At 41.9% G+C, this 21332-nt stretch overlaps 1 protein-coding gene and 1 pseudogene across 1 annotated transcript; both read right to left on the reverse strand.

Annotated features, from left to right (window-relative positions):
* Positions 1 to 215: 215 nt before the first annotated feature.
* LOC114560010 (myosin heavy chain, fast skeletal muscle-like) lies at positions 216 to 10989 on the reverse strand (annotated as a pseudogene).
* Positions 10990 to 11150: 161 nt separating this feature from the next.
* Positions 11151 to 12036, reverse strand: LOC114559650 (myosin-13). Its single transcript, XM_028584430.1, has 3 exons — positions 11886 to 12036; positions 11389 to 11610; positions 11151 to 11312 (listed from the first exon to the last, which is right to left on the reverse strand). Exons 2-3 carry the CDS (start codon positions 11593 to 11595, stop codon positions 11151 to 11153), a joined length of 369 nt encoding a protein of 122 aa, XP_028440231.1. The 5' UTR covers positions 11596 to 11610; positions 11886 to 12036.
* Between the last annotated feature and the right edge of the window lie 9296 nt (positions 12037 to 21332).

Raw genomic sequence — 21332 nt, forward strand, 5'->3', positions numbered from 1 at the left:
GTAACCTTATCATCAGTGGGGATTTATATTTGCTAATAATATGTTGGATTAATTAATTGTTGTAAAAACTTAACAATAATTTGGAGGTCCCCCTGCATTGACTCTGAGGACCCCCTGCCTTAGACAAATTGATTTCTAATTCTTGGATAGTCTGATACTTATTTTTTGAGGAAAATAATTAAAATAATACAATGAAGAAAGCAAGCAGACAGCAATTAAACTGTGACAAGGAAAACATTTATTTGTACAGCATATCTTACATCATATTATATGATTAGAAACAGCTGATTAGGCTGATTTTCCTTTATTCAGCTGCCTCTTTAGCCTAAAAAAACAAATAAAAAAAGGTTTGATCAACTTAATTTCAAACAGATGTAACTGACAGTAACTTTCTGTCAGATAATTGTTTTTAAATTAAAGTTAAAATTTGAATTGTATGTTTACCTTGCCAGAGTCACGGCTCTTTGCTCTCAACTTGTTGACCTGGGACTCTGCGATGTCAGCGCGCTCCTCAGCCTCCTCCAGCTCATTCTGCACCTTTCTGCACTTGGACAGATGAGTGTTGGCCTGCTCCTCCTAAAGAAAACATAGAGATTGTCATTTTTGAATCTCCTTTAACACCAAAGGTATTCTTCGCATAAAATAAATCTGCCACAGTATCAAACTTTCAGTGTTGTGTAAATCTATATACTGTCCTTACCGCTTCCTCAGCCTGCCTCTTGTAGGCCTTGACCTTGAGCTGCAACTTGTCAACTAGATCCTGCAGCCTGGCAACGTTTTTCTTGTCCTCCTCAGTCTGTTGAAGTGTATTTAAAAGTAAATAAATGTTTTTGTAAAGTATGTTAAGTTGATTTGTATGTTAACTTATCAATGTGACCGTACCTGATAGGTGAGCTCCTTCACCCTCCTCTCATATTTCCGAACACCCTTAATGGCATCTCCTCCGCGTCTCTGCTCAGCTTCAACCTCTGCCTCCAGTTCACGCACCTTTAATGAAAAATAAGGCAATAAGAATACATCTTTTTTTTAATAAGTTCAGCTCTGGAAATTCCTTCTTTCTTTCTTACCCTGGACTCAAGTTTCTGGAGCTGCTTCTTGCCACCCTTCATGGCCAGGTTCTCAGCCTCATCCAGGCGGTGCTGCAGGTCCTTAACAGTGACCTCCAGGTTCTTCTTCATCCTCTCCAGGTGGGAGCTGGTATCCTGCTCCTTCTTCAGCTCCTCAGCCATCATAGCAGCCTAGAGGAGGCAGCACAAAATGTTACTAAGAATTATCTTGGTAAAAGAGATATCCACACTATTAGATCCCTGCAGTGGAGGCAACGTGCAGAATATTTCTTCTATCAATTTGGAATTATTGATGCTTCCAGCATCATAACAAAGAATAAGCCTGGTGGAGCAATAGTCATCCTGCACTAAAGCAACATTCAATAACATAATTATTTTGGCATCCCTACAGTTTCAAAGTGCAATTCACTGCTGTCGTAAATATGGATAGCGGTACACATACATTTGTTATGGTAACATTACTTATGATCAAAAAGTCCCCAACCTTGCAAACACAGCCAAACATCAAGTAACATTAAATGCAACAACACAATACATAGTACTTAACATTACTAGTCCAACAGCAAGATGGCCAGCTCTTGCTGTTAATAGTTAGTCTTGCAGACTATTAACGTTATTCCCGAAATTTCTAGAAGCCCATACAAGATTATCTCTTGCTTGGTCACTCTCTTTTCTGTAATTATCTTCCTCCATATCTTCTATGGTCTCTTCGCCTGTGCCGTAGCGGCTGCTGGACCTGCATTCATTGCCCGCTCGCCCTGGCTGGGGTTCAAGCATGACACCGGCGCCTCTCCCCGCCAGTATCCCCCCTTATATCCAAAAAAACACATTGGCGTTGAACTAAGAACAAATGAAATGTAAACCTACATCAGTGATGGCCTTCTTGGCCTTCTCCTCTGCATTCCTTGCTTCCTGAACAGTGTCATCCACTTCACCCTGGACCTGGACCAGGTCAGACTCAAGCTTCTTCTTGGAGTTCAGAAGGCTTGTGTTCTAAAATACAAAAAAAGATTTAGGCACTTTTGTCATCACATGCCTGGTTTTCATGTTATTTAAAATGTCATTAGATTTTTGAATTACTGAAGAAATGATTGGGCCCGTTCACCTGAGAGTGCAGAAGTCCAACACGCTCACTGGCATCCACCAGCTCCTGTTCAGCAGTTTTGCGACTTCTCTCCGTCTGTTCCAGAGCAGCTCTAAGTTCCTCGATTTCTGCTACCATCAGACCGTTTCTGCGATCCACCATAGCAGCTTGTTCCTTGAACTCCTCCTGTGCTCTGACAGCATCATCAAGGTGCAGATGTGCATCCTAGTGAAAGAATATCAGGAAAGTATTCACATGAATGCCACAATGTACCAGCACTGATCATAGTCTGTGCAGCAACTCTGTGTCTAACAATACCTTCAGCTGTGCCTGCACATTCCTCAGCTGCTTCTGGGACTCAGCGGCCTGGCGATTGGCGTGGCTCAGCTGAATCTCCATCTCATTCAGGTCTCCCTCCATCTTCTTCTTGATTCTGAGGGCATCGTTTCTGCTCCTGACCTCAGCATCCAGATTGCTCTGCATGGAGTCAGTCACCCTCTGGCTGTTCCTCTTGATCTGCTCCATCTCCTCATCTTTCTCTGCCAGCTTCCTATCCACCTCACCCTTAATCTGGTTGAGCTCCAGCTGGACACGCAGGATCTTAGACTCTTCGTGTTCCAGAGTTCCCTGATGATATCAAAGAATTAAATGTTGATCTCTGCCTTTAAACCTTTTAAAGTATATTTGTCCATGATTGGGATTTTTCTCAGAAGATGTCCCCAGAAAAAAACGTACCTCAGCCTCTTCAAGAGCTGTCTGGATCTCAGTCTTTTCGGTCTCCACCTGCTTCTTGGACTTCTCCAGCTCATGGATACTCTTGCCAGTCTCACCAATCTGTTCAGTCAGATCTGAGATCTCCTCTGCAGAGAGATACACATGTTTTATATTTTTAAGCCTTAGAATGTAAAATATAAACACTTAATTCTAACACATGTGCAAGAAATACATGTGTTGAATGCAATATAACTGTTACATAATGTAGAACTCACGTTGCAGGTTCTTGTTTTCACGCTTCATGGTCTCCAGCTGATCCAGAGATTCCTCATAAGAGTTTTTCATCTTGAACAGCTCAGTGCTGAGAGAACGAGTCTCCTTCTGGGCTCCCTCGAGCTCTGCCTGACCCTCCTCGTACTTCTGTTTCCACTCTGCCAACACCTGAATAACACCATTTATACTGTTCAGTTGGTTATGTAGCAATGGGAAGACAAATAAATATATCTGTCATTGTTTGTATGGCTTGGCCGCACAAAGTAAACAATGCTACCTTGTCAAAGTTCCTCTGCTTCTTGTCCAGGTTGGCAGCCAGCCCATTGGCCCTCTCCACATCAATCATGAGGTCCTCCACCTCACTCTGGAGCCTCTGTTTGGTTTTCTCAAGAGAAGCGCACTTGGAATTCACTGCTTCAATCTGCTCCTCAGCCTCCTGAAGACGCTGAGCCAGCTTTTTCCTGTTTGAAAAAGGTAAGAAGGAAGCCTTAATATTCTTAGTGTAGTGAGTATTTCCAACTCATAGATTTCTGAAAGGGGGCGATGGGCAATTTATGATCAGCCTATGTTGTTATTAATGGCTAGTTATGTATATTTTAACATCTAGATGAACATATGAAGGCAAAGCTGTAAAATCTTTGCTCCAAAGTTGAGTTATGCTAAAATCATACACTGGCCATTGAATTGTTTGAATGTTACTCACTTGGATTCCTCAAGCTCCTCAGTGCGCTGGATAGCATCAGTTTCATACTTAGATCTCCACTGAGCCACCTCACTGTTGGCCTTGGACATTCCCCGCTGCAGCTCAGCTTTGGCCTCTTGCTCCTCCTCAAACTGCTCCCTCAGCAGATCACAGTCATGGCGGGCTGATTGAAGTCCATGGGCAAGAGCATTCTTAGCCTGGTGTAAGAAATATGATTGAATTTACAAAATTCCTTAATACCAAACTAGTAATATCAATACACACTTATCAGTTTCTTACCTTAACCTCCTCTTCAACATGTCTTTTCAGCTCCTCAATCTGCTGTGTGAATGCCTGTTTGCCTCTGGTCAGCTGGGAGACAAGAGCTTCTTTCTCTTCAACTTGACGGCTGAACTCACCTTGTGTGAAAGATGTTACGATACATTAGTTTGTGACACGTTTCTCAATAACATACACAACAGATCATTAACTGATAGCTTGTACTGTAGATACCATTTTCTGTCAGGAGACGTGCTCTCTGTGCACTTGTGTCATTGATTTGACGGACATTTTCATCATTTTTGGTCTTCAGTTCGCTGAGTTGGTCCTCTAGAGTACGGCACATCTTTTCAAGATTTCCCTAATGATTAAATAGAGATGAGATCAGTGATCAAATTCTATCTATAATATTATGTTTTTTTTTTATTACTGTACTAATTTGGGTAATAGCATGTAATGCATTGCTTACCTTTGCTTTAGCAACATTCTCCATGTTGCTGGAGAGGTCATCAATCTCCATCTTGTATTCACTCTTTTCCTTCTCAAGCTTCTGCTTTACACGCTGGAGGTTGTCGATCTGCTCTCCCAGCTCAGCAACGCTGTCAGCCTGCTTCTTGCGAAGAGCAGCAGCAGTGGCTTCATGCTGCAGAGTGGACTCCTCAAGATCACGACGGAGCTTCTGGAACTCAGCTTCACGCTTCTTGTTCATCTCAATCTGAGAAGCAGTGGCACCGCCGGCCTCCTCCAGCCTCTCACTGATCTCCTCAAGTTCCCTGGAGAGGTCAGCTCTCTGCTTCTCAACCTTGGCACGAGCAGCACGCTCAGCCTCAATCTCCTCCTCCAGTTCCTCAATACGAGCCTGTTGAATGTAGATATAAGGTCTTTCAGTAAACTTTCACTTTTAATACACAAAATTTGAAATATCAGAAATGGTTTCTGTAAAACCATATATGACCTGGAGCTCCTTGATCTTCTTCTGAAGCTGAGCACCCAGTGACTGCTCATCTTCAACTTTGCTAAGGAGCTGACTGATTTCAAAGTCCTTCCTGTGAGAATTATAAAGTACAGATTTAATGCAGTTGACCGCAATTTTTTTTAAAGAGCTCTTGTTGTACAAATTCTAAAACTGTTACTTTTTGATCTTCTCATCAGACTGCTGCTTCTCATTCTCAAGATCCATGATGGATTCCTGGGCCAGTTTCAGATCACCCTCAAGCTTTCTCTTGGCTCTCTCAAGGTCCATACGGAGCTTCTTCTCTTGCTCCAGAGAACCCTCAAGCTAAGAAATAAGATGAGTTTTTAACCATCACATTCAAGAAGAATCCTGCTTTGCCAATCCAAGAGACTTTGTAAACTTACATCATCCACTTGCTGCTCAAGCTTGGTCTTGGCCTTGGTCAGAGTGTTGACTTTGTCTTCCTCTGCCTGCAGGTCATCAAGAGTCTGCTGATGAGCCTCCTGAAGGGCTTTCTTTTCCTTGGTCAGCTTAGCAATGCTCTCATCCTGAGAGGCCATCTCCTCTGTCAGATTCTTTACCTAAATGTGCAAGAAAGATCTTGTCTTTAAACAATCATAGTTATAATTTTACTTGATCTGATAGACAGATTATTATTTACAAACCTTGTTCTCTGTGGCATGTTTCTCTTTTTCCACTTTGGCCAAGGTAAGCTCCAGGTCATCAATATCCTTCTTGAGCTCAGAGCATTCATCCTCCAGCTTTCTCTTCTTGGCAGTGAGCTCAGCATTGATTTCCTCTTCATCCTCCAGTCTCTCAGTTGTCTCTTTGAGTTTGGCCTCCATCTGAATCTTACTCTTGATAAGTCCCTCACATCTCTCTTCAGCATCATTCAGATTTTCTGATTCCTAGTTCATTTTATAAAGATAGATGTTAACACATCAACTTTGAAAAACATGAAAAGCACAACTGTCTGTCGATGTGTCCTTACAGATGCTACTTGCAGCTGCAGATCATTCTTCTCCTGCATAAGGGACACCATCTTCTCCTCCAGTTCCTTCTTCTTGGCCAGGGCAGTAGCCAAATCAGTTTTCATCTTATCATAGTTCTCCTTCATATTTGCCAGCTCCTTCTCAGTTTCAGCAGTCTTCAGCAGAGGCTTGATCTTATAGTACACCTTCATCCATGGCCAATGTTTGACATTCATGAATGAGCGGATATTGTACTGGATGGTATATATGGCTTCCCTGAGGACAAGAAGTAGCTGTTATGGACAATATTGTTAGTGATTTTTTATACCATGATTCAGAATGAGCTGTTTTCAACATGCCTCCGCTCAGTCATCTTCACAAACTCCTTTCTCATTACATAACCACGGGCCAAAGCCTGAGTCATGGTGACCAGAGATGACAGTTTTTCATCTCTCATCTCCTCAAGGACACCCAGCAGACCGGCCTTGAAGAACACCTGATCAAACACAAAATAAAACTGAATGAAATGAACTCAGATAGTGAATTCGTCACACCCTGTAAAACATTAAAGCATTTTCGCTTACCCTACATGTTTCACGGCTTCTAAGGCGGAGGTGTTTTATAAATGGCCACATGCAGGCTACTTTGCCTCTATACTTAAAATAAATCACTTATTCATTAGCACCAAACTCTACAATCACAAAGTACTTTTAGATTTTCTCCTTTATTGTTAACAGATATCATTTCATATATATATATATATATATATATATATATATATATATATATTTAGTTAACAGAAAAACAAGCAAACACACTAGACTGAACAGCCTAACCTCTTTGGTCATGATTCTACAGTAAAATAAAGAAAGTGATGTCTTTACCTTTGTGTGTCCGAATTTGTACTCATCATGTGGAATATCAATTGACCCAAGCAGCTTCTCTGAAGCCTTCTTGTTGTCAATGAACTGGCCCTCGGGGATGACACTGGCATTCAGCACCTTGTACCTTTTTTATGAGAGAGTTAATGGTCAGTGGGAGCATTTTCTTTTAATAATCTGTATCAAAATTCTCTTAAAATATCGATTGATACCTCTGCTTGAAGTCAGCATAGAGGATTCTGCTGGGGAAACCTTTTCTGCAGATTCTGATACCCTCCAGCACACCGTTACACCTGAGCTGGTGGATGACCAGGAAGTTCTCCATGAGACCTGTACAAAATACATTTCTTAATTACTTCTTTGACTTAATAGTTTCTTAGTCAAAGCAGCAAACAATTAAATAAACAATATTAACAAAACAAAACCACTCCCTAAAGAATCTCTTAAGATTGTGTTCTCTATATACCTGGAGTCTTTGTTTCATTGGGAATCAGGCAGCGCACAAAGTGAGGATGGGTGCTCCTCAAGTTAGTCATTAGCTTCCCCAAGTTCTCCTGTAGATCCAAAATGGGGAGTCTTATCATGACATGTAATCAATTGTGAGTTTGAGCATAAACCGAGATATACATACAGTATAAGATAGACAAAGTTTAATATGTTAAGCCTTACCCTAAACTGTGAAGATACAGTCTGCATAGAACCACCCTTCTTCTTGCCTCCCTTCTTGGTAGTATCTGTTGAGGATTTTAAGTAGACATGTTTTGTCACAAATAAAATGTACATGAACACATTCTACAGTTACCGTAGTTGAAAATATACAGTGTAACCTAAAAACATGTTTTAGTTTACTGTAGTTACTATCATACCCTCAACGACGGCAGGGAAGCAGATAGCCAGCAGTTTCACTGGGGATTTCTGGTACAGCTGACAGACGGAGTCATTCAGTGGATCCTTGTTCTTGTCCAGCCAGCCAGTGATATTGTAGTCCACAGTACCAGCGTAGTGCACCAGGGAGAAGTGGGCCTCAATCTTGCCTTTCTTGGGGGGCTTAGGCTTCTCAAATGCTTTGTTTTTGCCAAGATGCTGGTCATACAGCTTGTTCTTGAAGGACGTGTCTGAGGCCTTGGGGAACATGCACTCCTCTTCAAGGATGGAGAAGATGCCCATGGGCTTGAAAGAAGTGGAGAGAAATACAGTATTAGTTAATTAGGTGTCATTAGGTGACACATACAATCCAAAAAGAACAATTATATTTCATCACCAAATGAAGTGATTACCTTTTCAATGAGCTCAATACAAGCAGCCAAGTCCATGCCAAAGTCAATGAACGCCCAGACAATACCCTCCTTCTTGTACTCCTCTTGCTCCAGGACAAACATGGTGTGGTTGAAAAACTGTTGCAGTTTCTCATTGGTGAAGTTGATGCACAGCTGTTCCAAGGTGTTGAACTGTGAGGGGACAATTCATCAGTTTAATTTCTCGCAGGGCAATAACAATGATTCTGTTATGAAAAGTATCAGCTTCTGAAATGAAGCTTACGTCAAAGATTTCAAAACCAGCAATATCCAGGACACCAATGTAGAACTGTCTTGATTGTTTAGTGTCCAACATCTGGTTAATACGAATGACCATCCACAAGAACATCCTCTCATAGATAGCCTTGGCTAGGGCAGGCACTGAGTTCATCACCTGAATTAAAAGAAAGAATGGTATTTAATGTGAGTCAACCTTTTTGTAAAATCATTGGTATTGATTATTGGTATTTCTTCTAATCTCTCTAATAAAGGTAGGAATCTGTGTGGGTGAGTCCGGTTATCCAGTTGAACGTGGGGACCTGAATGTATGAAAGATGTCGGATGTTGTTATGTTGGAGCCTGACCTGGTACAGCCTAAAAGCTCTGAAATAAAAAGACTTGGGTCCCAGACAAAGTGGCTTTCCTTACTTGTCACCCTTTCTCTGACTTGGAATGTTGGTGTTGGTAGTGTTAGAACTAGGCATAGTCAAAAGGTAACGATTAATAATTTTGTGAGGAAAAATCAAAATCTGCAATCTAAATGGCCTGTATTTATATAGCGCTTTTCTAGTCTTAATGACTACTCAAAGCACTTTCACATATTACAGGAACCATTCATATACTGTGGCTGAGGCTGCCATACAAGTTGGCACCTGCATATCAGACAAACATTCACACACCCATGGCATAGCATCATGAGCAATTTAGGGTTCAGTGTCATGCCAAAGTCATGAACATGGGACTGCAGGGATCAAACCAACAACCTTCCGATTGGTAGGCGACCACTCTACCACCTGAGCCACAGCCGCCACAATGTTAACAGTTAAATTTCTCTGTCAGGAAAGTTTACAGTTGAGTTTTAAGTGCGTTGTAAGTTATTTCTAGGTACAACGATTTCAAATTGTAACATATTCTATATTTTTCATACCTAAACATCATAACAAATCTATAGCTGTTTTTTGTTTTAGTAGAACTAACATAACTAATCTGTTTAAATAGTAGGATATTGATGATTCATGTTTACCTGAGGTACAGTCTGTCCCTTGGTGACATACTCATTTCCGACCTTCACTCTGGGAAAGCACAGAGCCTTGAGCATGTCAGCGGAGTTCAGACCCAGCAAGTAAGCAACCTTGTCAGCCTCTGAAAATAGTTCAGAGATTTCCATCATGATGTAAACAGACACCAGTGTGATTAAGAACTTCCTTACTGCTATTCACTCTGAGCTGACATTCAGTACTCACCCTCTGTGCCATCAGGCTCAGCCTGCTCCTCACGCTGCTTCTGCTTGAACTTCATGTTACCATGGTGGAGCACAGCACCAGTCATCCTGTAGATGGCTACTTTCTCTTCATTAGTGAAGCCCAGGATATCAATGGCATTCTGAGTTCAAAAGGGGTCGACACAAAACATATTAACTTTAGAAGAATGCACTTCCATTAAATGGAAAAAAGTACATTAAATTATTTTGAAGTGAAGATAACTTACATCAGTGGCTTCCAGTTCAACTTTGTCATCAATGCTGGCCACAGTGATCTGACCCATGCTACACATGGGGAAGTCGTAGGGGTTGGTGGTGATGAGTGCGATATCTAGAGATCAAAAAAGGGTGGAAATGTCAGAACATTTGTTTCATATGAAAAAAGGTTAAACAATGTGCATCCTCTCAATCTTCTTACCAAGAATCTCAGGGATGTGGCCAGTCATCATCTGGAAGAAGATGTGGTAGCCTCTTTCATCAGAAAGCTGGTATGTCACTCTGGACTTCTCCAGCAGATCTACAAATATTGTTCTTAAATTACAGTCTGGCCAATCCTCAATTTTGTTTGTATGTACTATGAGTATTATTACTTACATGTCTCAATATCAGCACTAGCCAGTTTGCCAGTTGCACCAAAATGGATTCTGATGAATTTACCCTGTTTGGAACAAAAGATTTTTATTGTTGCTTCCACATTGGCAATCTGTGACAACCTCTCTCATGTGTAGAAATCTTTCCATACTTACAAAACGAGAAGAGTTGTCATTCCTAATAGTTTTGGCGTTACCATAGGCCTCCAGCAGGGGATTGGCAGCAATAATCTGATCCTCCAGTGACCCCTATAATCCAGGTTTAGAATTAATGTCAAGAAATGACTTAATTTTTAATAGAGAAAGAACCCTGAATTATAATCATACAGTAACATACCTTTGAGTCGTCCTTCTTGGTCCACCAACTGCGATTGTTGCAAAGTACTGGATGACACGCTTGGTGTTCACAGTCTTTCCAGCACCAGATTCTCCACTAGGTATGGACACAGACATTTAAGAATTTGATCAAGATATTTGACTATGTTAAACAAAGTCAACAAATGTAGATGTAACAAACTTACGTGATCAAGACAGACTGGTTCTCCCTATCTGTTAAAGCAAAAACAAAATGATTAACTATGCTTTACTGAAACAGAAATGTCATATACTGATAAATTCCACATTGTTATGGTAATAACTTACCAGTTTGCATGAACTGAAAAGCGTTGTCAGAGACAGAGAAGATATGGGGTGGAGCCTCCATACGCTTCTTACCTCTATAGGCACTTACACATTCAGAATCGTACACTGGGAGCCACTTGTAGGGGTTCACAGTAGCACAGAACAACCCAGAGTAAGTCTGAAAGTGATCATAGAGATTCAACAGTTAACTATATGTTTCCTACAAGTATAGCAATTTGCAATAGTTCTTTTTTCTCATCAGGCAGATTGTCTTACATAGATCATCCATGCTGCATAACGCTCTTTGAGGTTATACAGCACAGAGGCTTCATTGAGATGGGTCATCATGGCCATGTCCTCAATCTTGTCATACTTGGGAGGGTTCATTGGATAGACGTCAGCTTCTTTCACTACCCTCTCCTGGAATAGGACAATTGTCACAATGAGAACTAATCATATTGAATTGCCGGTTGAGTCTGACTGACTTGATACCAACCTCCTTAGTGTCCAGGGTTTCGACGGTTACTTTGTCACCATCTTTCTTGATGATTTTTGCCTTCAAGTACAGCTCCTTGACATCGGCCACGTAGCAGGCACTCTTGGCATCAAACGGTGCAGTTTGAGCCTCAATTCTCTCCCTTTCTGGCTTACGAAGGTAAATGGCAGCTTTGCCATAAGTGGCCATCTCTGCGTCCGTACTCATGGTGGCGGCTGATGTCTGTTAGATAATTACAAAGGAACTTCCATCTTAGACTAATGTTTTTAAGTCCATGTAATTTATTATATTACATAATTAAACAGCATTAAAAATTAAAAATTTAGCTAAATACAAAACATATCCTCACTGGAACCATGTCTGGGTATCGTTACAGGTAGGCTTTGACTTCAAAATGACTAAAGTTTTTCAGACTTATTGTCACTAAGAATATATACTAACCTCTTGTTTAGACACTCAATGATGAAGAAAATTTAAACATTTAAAGTTGTCCTTACCTGACCTCCTCTTTGTCAACAGTATTCACTAATCCTTTTTAAAAGGTCCTGTTCTTGTTGTTAGAGTAGGTGTAAAAACAAGATGCCCTCAATAAATGTTTCAAATGATCTCAAGCTGATGAGAACATAGCCGCAACCACAAGCACGAACTCCCAGGTCTTCTGTGTCACACACTGTGTCCACAAGTAGCCTTTATATTGAATGTTTTGATGACACCCTAAAAGTTAAATGTGGTATGCATACCAAATATGGTATCGCAGATAGGCAGATATTTGTTGTAATTATATATCATCTGATGCTTCAGGTTTCTGTTGATATGGCCAGGTCTTGATTTTTGCTTACTGATTAATTCTATTTAAGTTTATTGTATGCTCTTGAACTCTTCATTTAACAGTTTAAAGAAAATTAAAAAATTAAAAAATTAAAAATAGGACTGTCAAGCAATTTCCAAAAATTAAACATGTAAAATGTAATGCTTTGTGATTAGTTAATCTTTATTAATCTTATATATCAATATTTGCCATCAGAAGCATTCCAAAAATATCAAATCAAATGGATTTTGGTAGATGAGTGAATCAATGAATTGACATTATTAGGACTGGACCCAAATATTCAACTCCATTTTTGTTTTATTTAGTCTTTATTGTGTTTTGCTGTCATTTAATGTTGCATTTCTCTCCTTTGCTTTCTTAGTTAACATGCACGTGCATGCACGCACACACACACACACACACACACAGACACACACACACACACAGACACATTGCGCAGCATCAAGAGAGAAAGGGGGAAGTGATGACTCCACAGTCCAACAACTTGCTGCTCCCACTACTGTGGTTAAATTTCAAGCATGCTGTGTAAATTGAGACTGGTCATATTCTGGCCACTGACCTACATAACCACACTAAATCAAAACATATCCCAGGCAAACTAATAGTTTAAGTCTATGTATGCATTAATGACAGGGTCATAGCAGCTGCCTGATTTGGAGGGATCAACTATTTCCAAATCATCTTCAAGGACTGATAGGTAACACGTGCCGTGTGACCAAAAACAAGGTCACTTGGGCTGAATCCTGACAACATCATCCACGGAAGACCTTCCTTCCAATCCCTCCCCTATCTCTGTGCAGTAAGCCTGCAACTTAACTGACTTAAGCTTTGATGAAAATGCTCCAATGCTCCCTAACACACTGTTATAATCACCTCAAGCTGCTTTAACACCTGTGAAAACAAATGAGACATAAAGTTACAGGCCTGATCACTCTGAATCGTACCACTATCGGGATTGCTCCAGTGCCACAGGAAATTCTGCCAGACGCGATGTCTATTTCCTTCCGCTTTCTTTGTTTTGGAATTTTACACTGGTGGATTTATGAGGACTATGGTTAACTGCTCCTCAGATCTCTTCAGGGTAAATCCAGACAGCTAGCTAGACTATCTGTCCAATCTGAGGTTTCTCTCACACGACTAAAACAACTTTTGAACATACACGTTCCTCCAAAACATGTGCCTTCCCGAGGCTATTTTGCAGCGCCTCTGCGAGGAGCTTAGCACCGCCCATGATGATTGTGATTGGATTAAAGAAATGCCAACAAACCATAATACGTTTTTCTACCATCCCGGAATGCTAAGTGGACTAGCCAGACCCTCCTCCACTCCGCAGCGTGTGGATGGTCTGGCAAAGCGAGACTAGGGGTACAATGAACAATGTAGAAGTTACAATGATTGAACGCAACGCATATGCCACAGGGTGATGTGTAATGTGTATCCAATGAACATAGGGTTTCGAATTTGGAGCAGTTTGGAGAGCTTTGGATATTGGATATTAATAAACTGTGAATAAAAACGACTGCAAAATAAAGGTGGAAGAAAGAATTGATGACCACACACGCAGACGCCACACGCAGCATTTGTTGAATACGCTCTGCACAGCAGCATTTTTATGGAAAGCTAAAATTGACAAAATGTAAAATATGTGATCACGATTAAAATTAAAACACAGATTTTCAAACATTGAATTCGCCAAAACCGCTGTTATTCTCAGTGCTTTTGATAGGTGCGGCAAAACGGCACATTTTATGTCGGAAAAAAGTCGCAAACAGTTGTAAAAGCCGCTTTTTACCCAATTTTGAGAGGTGCCGTAAAGCGCAACTTATTATTCGACATAGGGGAGAGCGGGGTATGTTGTCACACTTTTCACACAGTCTAACATTTACTGAGCACAATACATCACAATGGTATAAATGTCATACCAAATGAATAAAGGAAGTCTTGGGAACTTATGTTGTAGTCATAACATTTTCATATCTTATCTCATTATGGAGTTAGACTGTTGAATAGAGAATGTGCAATTGTGACAATTTGCCCCATCGGCGGGTAAATTGTGACACTAGATTATCTAAAAATAAAATCACAACAAATTTATGAATATTGATTTCCAGAACTGGAAATATAAACAATCATGCCTAGAGAATCTGGAAAAACAATACACATTTCAATAAAAACACATTAAGTGGCAAGATCACTTTACTTTGAACTTTGAACTCTAACGTTCTCTGGCTTGCACATAGATTTATGTTAACTGCATGGAATGCTGCAGATAACTTGCTTAACTTAACGTGTTTAACCTGAACTAAACAGATGCCCTGTATTTGACTAATCAGACTCATCTTCAGAGTCACAATTCTGGCACACATAAATTGCCTGGCCTAATCATGGGCCCATTTGTTGCATTTTACACATTTTACTCAGGTCACTTTTGAATGAATGTCTCCACACAGACGATGCAGAAGCATTCTTCATCATCTGATAATTTTTCTTCTTTTAGCTGCTTTATTCTTCGTAGGTCCAGATTTTGACCCGCCCCCTTGCTTCCCTTACTTTTGAAACAGCTTTTTGCAAGATTGAGGCTTATTCTTTTCTATTTCTAGTTGCTGCTTCACTGGTGTGTCAGTAAAAATTGCTGATTTGCGTCGTTTTCGTCCTTTGCACATGTGATGTGGCGCCGGTTTCTTTTTTGTGGCCAAGAAGGACAAGACTCTACGTCCATGTATCGATTACCGGGGTCTTAACAACATCACGGTAAAAAACAAGTATCCGCTTCCCCTTATGGATTCGGTGTTTGAGTCCCTCTCCCGGTCCGCTATTTTCACTAAGTTAGACCTTAGAAATGCCTACCGTCTTGTGCGGATCCGGGCGGGGGACGAGTGGAAAACAGCTTTCAACACACCGTTAGGCCACTACGTCTTTGTCTACCTCGACGACATCCTGATCTTCTCCCGTGACCCAGTCCAACACACCCAACACGTCTGTTTAGTGCTGCAGCGGCTTCTGGAGAACAGGCTGTTCGTCAAGGCAGAAAAATGTGAATTTCATGTCACGTCCATATAACTCCTCAGTTTCATCATCGAGAGTGGGCGGCTCCGCGCAGACCCAGCCAAGATCCAAGCCGTAGCTGACTGGCCCATTCCCACCTCCGTTAAGCAACTACAGCGTTTTTTAGGCTTTGCCAACTTCCGGCCCTGGAGGAGTGGAGACACTGGCTGAAGGGCGCCGAGCACCCCTTTCTGGTGTGGACCGACCATAAAAACCTCTCCTACATACGGAATGCCCAGAGACTGAACTCCCGCCAGGCACGGTGGTCCCTGTTTTTCAACCGGTTTAACTTCACCCTGTCATACCGCCCGGGATCCCGCAACGTCAAACCCGACGCCCTATCCCGTCTCCACTCTCCTGAGGACCCGGTTGGCCAGTCTGACCCCATCCTCCCCCGTTCCTGCCTCGTCGCCTCCCTGGTTTGGGAGGTTGCGTCTGCCGTCCGCCGCGCTCAGTCCACGGATCCAGACCCTGGTGCCCCCCCTAACCGCCTCTACGTCAAACTCAGGCTCCCGCCTCACTTCAGGATACATCCAGTCTTCCATGTCTCCCAGCTCAAACCGGTCTCCGCCAGCCCTCTCTCCGCCCCAGTGGCAGCGCCTCCTCCTCCCCGGATCATCGACGGCCATCCGGCCTATACGGTACGCCGCCTCCTCGACGTGCGACGTAGGGGCCGGGGCTACCGGTACCTTGTGGACTGGGCCGGCTACGGTCCGGAGGAATGGTCCTGGATACCTGCCAGCCAGATCCTTGACAAAACACTCATAGACAACTTCTACAGGCCTGGCGGTCCGCCTGGAGGCGTCCATTGAGGAGGGGGTACTGTGATGGTTGGGGTCGGCTGGCTGTGAGTCTCTGTTTATTTTCCTCTGTTGTCTTTTTTTTTTTTCTCTGTCTCTCTCCCTGTGTCTCTTTTCGCTTTCCCTCCTCCCCTCCTGCCTACTGCCTGCCAGCTGACTACACACACCTGTTGCCAATCACCAATCACTGCTCTCCTGCCACACACACCTGCCAGCCATCTACAATCAAGCACAGTACTTCAACCCCGGTCCAGCAGATCATCTCCGCTGAATTGTTGCTTCAGCTCCACCGGTGACGCTCGCTGTTTTTGATCACGCAACCTACTCTGTTTTCACTTGTCCTTGTACCATTTCTTGTCTTACCCCTCTTTGTGTTTTGTTTTCCGCAGTATCCATCTCCACGTCTCCTGTATCCAGTCAGCTGGCCTCACCATCCAGTCCTCCTACCACGGCACCACGTTCCATCCTGCCTCCATCTCCCCATCCAGCCAGCCCCTCCTCGGCTCCTCGGTTCCCCCGCTCCGGTGTCTCCTCCTCGGGTCTTCAGCCCCGGTTTCCCCGCGTTTCCTCGAGCTCCCCGGCCATCCTAGGTTTTCCCCTTGAGTCTCTCACTCTCCCGGTTTCCACCCCTGAGTTCCCTGCTAACCTTTGTTTGTGTCCGTCAATAAACTTGTTAGTTATATTTGAGCCTTTGCCTTTGAGTCCGTTCTGTCATCCGTAACATGTGACCACTTACCCCAAAGTCATTGAGGCAACTTGCCCCAAACTGACCTGTGTGCTAATGTTGGCATAATCTCAAGGTTAGCTCAACATAGCACTTTAGCTAAAGTATCAAAAGACACGTTATTGTCTCCTCTATTTTGTGCAAAATAACATTCATACCTAACAAAGTTGTATTGCATATAATTTAAAGTGAAAATGTTTTACTGTGTCACTTTTGGCTTTCCACACACATTGGGTCGTGACCGAAAGAACGAGATCCAGGGTACAAGCGGCCGAAATGGGTTTCCTCAGGAGGGTGGCTGGCATCTCCCTTAGAGATAGGGTGAGAAGCTCAGTCATCCGTGAGGAGCTCAGAGTAGAGCCACTGCTCCTTTGCGTCAAAAGGAGCCAGTTGAGGTGGTTCGGGCATCTGGTAAGGATGTCCCCTGGGCGCCTCCCTAGGGAGCTGTTCCAGGCACGTCCAGCTGGGAGGAAGCCTCGGGGAAGACCCAGGACTAGGTGGAGGGATTATATCTCCAACCTGGCCTGGGAACGCCTCGGGATCCCCCAGTCGGAGCTGGTTAATGTTGCTCGGGAAAGGGAAGTTTGGGGTCCCCTGCTGGAGCTGCTCCCCCCGCGACCCGACACCGGATAAGCGGACGAAGATGGATGGATGGACTTTTGGCTTTCCATAGAGTTTTTGCTGCTTCCAAAGTTATTGCTGGATATACCAACCAAACTTTTCCTTCTCTTTCGTGGAGCACAAGCTGATAGCTGACAGGAACATCGTAACTGCTGGCTAGCTGGCTCTTCGGTGTCTACCCTTCACAATAAAAGCCCAGCTTAAATTCACTCAGAGCATTTCACTAAAAGGAAACTCAATGAAAAGCCAGTTTGCCGACACTAGATATCAACAGACACTATTTCGTATTAAGTTGATGTGAGCTGGAAATGCACCACTTCTAAACAGACGGCAGAACGTAACTTAAAGGAACACGCCAACTTATTGTGAATTTAGCTTATTCACCGTAACCTCCAGAGTTAGACAAGTCAATAAATACCCTTCTCATCTCCGTGCGTGCTGTAATGCTGTCTGACGGCTCCAGCGGCATCAGCCCATCACAGAACATGCAGGTGAATGGTTCCAGTAATCCTACTGCTCCGAATAAGTGACAAAATAACGCCAACATGTTCCTATTTACATGTTGTGATTTATAGAGTGACAGCGTGTACAAAAAACAACGTAACATGAGACACAGCCGTCTTCTAACCGTAAATAAACCAGGAACTATATTCTTAGGTGGAAGAATATAGTACTTGGGCGGAGTGATATGCTCGCAGCAAGCCTGTCTGAGAATATAGTTCCCGGTTTGTTTACTGTTAGAAGATGGCTGTGTCTCATGTTACCTTGTTTTTTGTACACGCTGTGACTATACAAATCACAACATGTAAATAGGAACATGTTGGCGTTATTTTGTTACTTTTGTCACAATTCGGAGCAGTAGGCTAGTTGGAACCAGTTACCTGCAGGATCTATGCTAGGCTAAGCTAATGCTGGAGCCGTCAGGCAGCGTTACAGCACGCACGGAGATGAGAAGGGTATGTATCGACTTGTCTTACTCTGGGGGAAACGGTGAATAAGCTAAATTCCCAATAAGTTGGCGTGTTCCTTTAATCTTGGAGCTTCCACCACAGCCCTGTACAGTCTGGCAATGTCACTCACCCTGGGTACGATAAGTTACATACGTTAAAGTAATCTTACTAGCTCATTGCATACATTTCCACAGTTATAAGAGGACTAACACCGTAAAGCAAATGTATCTGATGTTACTGTGTAAACTGTCTGTAACGTTAGCCACTTGTGGTAAAACATGTAACGTCAATTTTGTTATATCTACAAATTCAAGTTTACATTTCCAAACTTAACGAGAGTGTCAGAAAAATGCAAAACGAGGATTTTTAATGCCGTTAATTAATGTTATCTAACTATTAGAAACTGTATAAGGTAGGTTAGAATTTAGTAACCATACTAGAACAATAATGTTTTATCATTGAAATATTAACGTTATAGTCTTGCTAACTGCTGCCGCATTTTGCCTTGACATGCTGTTCAATAGCCAGCAGATGAAAATTTGCTCATTTACCTAAGTTAAAGTTACACCACACAACAAGACTTATCAAGAGTAATGTGTAATATTCTCCCAGTTAAATGAAGTACAGTTCAATGTTATGCTATTGTGTGTTAATAAAACTAGCTGAATCAGCTGATTTTGCCGGGGCTTCAGCCCAGAATGTTTTGAGTGTAGCCCTAAATGTAATTTGAAAAGTTCACTGACAAATATGAAACCGGACAATTGCACTAAATGCTGTTTATCAGTGCAGGTTTATTCTAAATTCATTATAACAGAGAAGTATGATGAAAATGTAAAAAAGGCATGTTAAAGTACTTATTCAATTACCATAACTGTTATGATTAAATTTAATGTAAATGTGTGTTATATTACAAGTAATCCACAGTAGAACAGATGCGAGCAAAACTTCAGCATCAACTGAACTTTGAGCTTTACTGTTCTTCTTCATCACACATTGTCTGACAAAACATACAGTACAATGTCTTGTGGTCTACAGCGACCTCTAGTGGTTAAACCCATAACTCAATACACAACAATGAGCTACACTGACATTTTTGAAGTCTCAAAACAAAACATGGTAACGCTTTAGATTACAGGCCGCAATGTACAGCATAATTACTCTGGAATTATGGTGTACCAGTACAGTACGTACCAATACTTATATGTAGATACTGGGGAACAACATATTAAGTTATGGAATAAGGGGGTAAAAATTGGGATCCTACAAAAAACTTATACTGTAGTTATTTTTTACCTACAGTGTACCTATACTGTAGTTATTTTTTACCTACTAGGTACCAACACTGTGGCTATTTTTTACCTACTGGGTACCTATACTCTATACTGTAGTTATTGTTTTACCTACTGTGTGCCTATACTGTAGTCATATTTTTCTGGGTACCTATACTGTAGTTATTTTTTTACCTACTGGTACCTATTCCATGAAAAAAAGGGTAAATGCACTTAGCAATAATCATCACATTTGGGGAGGAAATTGAGCGATAAATTGTACTGTAGTTATTATGTAACTACTTTATATTATTTTAGGCCAATATTACAAGCTACAGTATAACCTGCTGCTGTACTGTGTGTAACGTTATGTAATGTAGATTTACTTAGTTGACAATACTAACACGTTAATACGCAGTTTATGATGCATTTTGAAGAAGCTTCCTCACCCTCTAAAGGCTGGAAGAACTGCGAGGGGAGAGCAATAATAATTTGATAAATGTAATATTAAATAATGGACACATGGATAGTCATTTTACTGCGTCATTTCGTATTTAAAGCGTCGGAGATGCAGGACAAGTACGCTATGATGTAGTACTGTAGAACTAGCCTAACAAACTCACCTCACAGTACGAAAAACCATCAGAGGAGAAACTGCATCAGGAAAGTCTCAGTATCCTCAGGAAGATGAATCAGGATGACCATTGATTTGAGAGCCTACATTACCAGCGGACACAACTTGACACGTTATACAAGAAACCCTTTACTCTGGAGGACATAATGTGGACAATTTACATAAAAGTGCTTTAAATTTCTATTTCACTGACTATGAATAAAGTGATTTATTTTTAAGGAGGGTTTTGTCTTTTTTAAATTATCTTTGTGAAAGAAGGATGTAGTCTTCAAATGAAACCTGCAAGTGCTGGACGGGCCCTCGCACTTCAGCGCACACCGGGGTTACTGGCTGACGCCGCTCCATGGCCGCCATGCATTTCGCAACCAACTTCGCAAACTCAAGCTTTTAATAACTTTTCATCGTTAGGGTCTTCAGATGGCACAGACCAAATTTGAAGTTGATCCGAAGAAATCTCTAAGAGGAGTTTGTTAAAGTATAGCACCTTGACTTTCAGGGTTGGAGTCTTATGAATCTTGAAAAATTTTGGGCAGATTGGACAATGTGCACTCGAGTTACAAGAACTTCCTGTTTTGATGGCAAAACGCACAAAATGGCCGCCCTGACAAGGCAAGGCCATGTTAGGAAAACTCAAACTTTTAATACTAATACATCATTAAGGTCTTGAGATGACTAAGACCAAATTTGAAGCCGATCGGCTGAAATCTCTAGGAGTTTGTTAAAAGTATGAGGTATGGAAATAGCAAAAAACACACTAATTTCGCACAGTTATGTCAAAACGGTATACCCCCAAAAGGCTATTTTAAAAGTCTAAACATGATACATATGTGTACCAATTTTCGTAAGTCTACGTAAAAGTTAAAGGAGGGGGCTTCAACTTAGAAAATGAAGGAAGTAGGCCTAAAGTCAAGGTGCTATACTTTAACGAACTCTTCCCAGAGATTTCATCCAATGGACTTCAAATTTGGTGTGTGCCATCTCAACACCTTAAAGGTCCCATGGCAATAAAATTTCATTTCATGTGGTTTTTTAACATTAATATGCGTTCCCCCAGCCTGCCTATGGCCCCCCAG

Source organism: Perca flavescens, chromosome 8 (assembly GCF_004354835.1).
Source record: "Perca flavescens isolate YP-PL-M2 chromosome 8, PFLA_1.0, whole genome shotgun sequence".
Taxonomy (NCBI): domain Eukaryota; kingdom Metazoa; phylum Chordata; class Actinopteri; order Perciformes; family Percidae; genus Perca; species Perca flavescens.

Bases quoted from the DNA above. Each gene is read 5' to 3' on its own strand.
- LOC114559650 (XM_028584430.1), bottom strand. From the start codon at position 11,595: ATGAGTACGGACGCAGAGATGGCCACTTATGGCAAAGCTGCCATTTAC. The intron at 11,313-11,388 runs GTTGGTATCAAG...GTCCTATTCCAG, and splicing joins AAACCCTGGACACTAAGGAG to GAGAGGGTAGTGAAAGAAGC.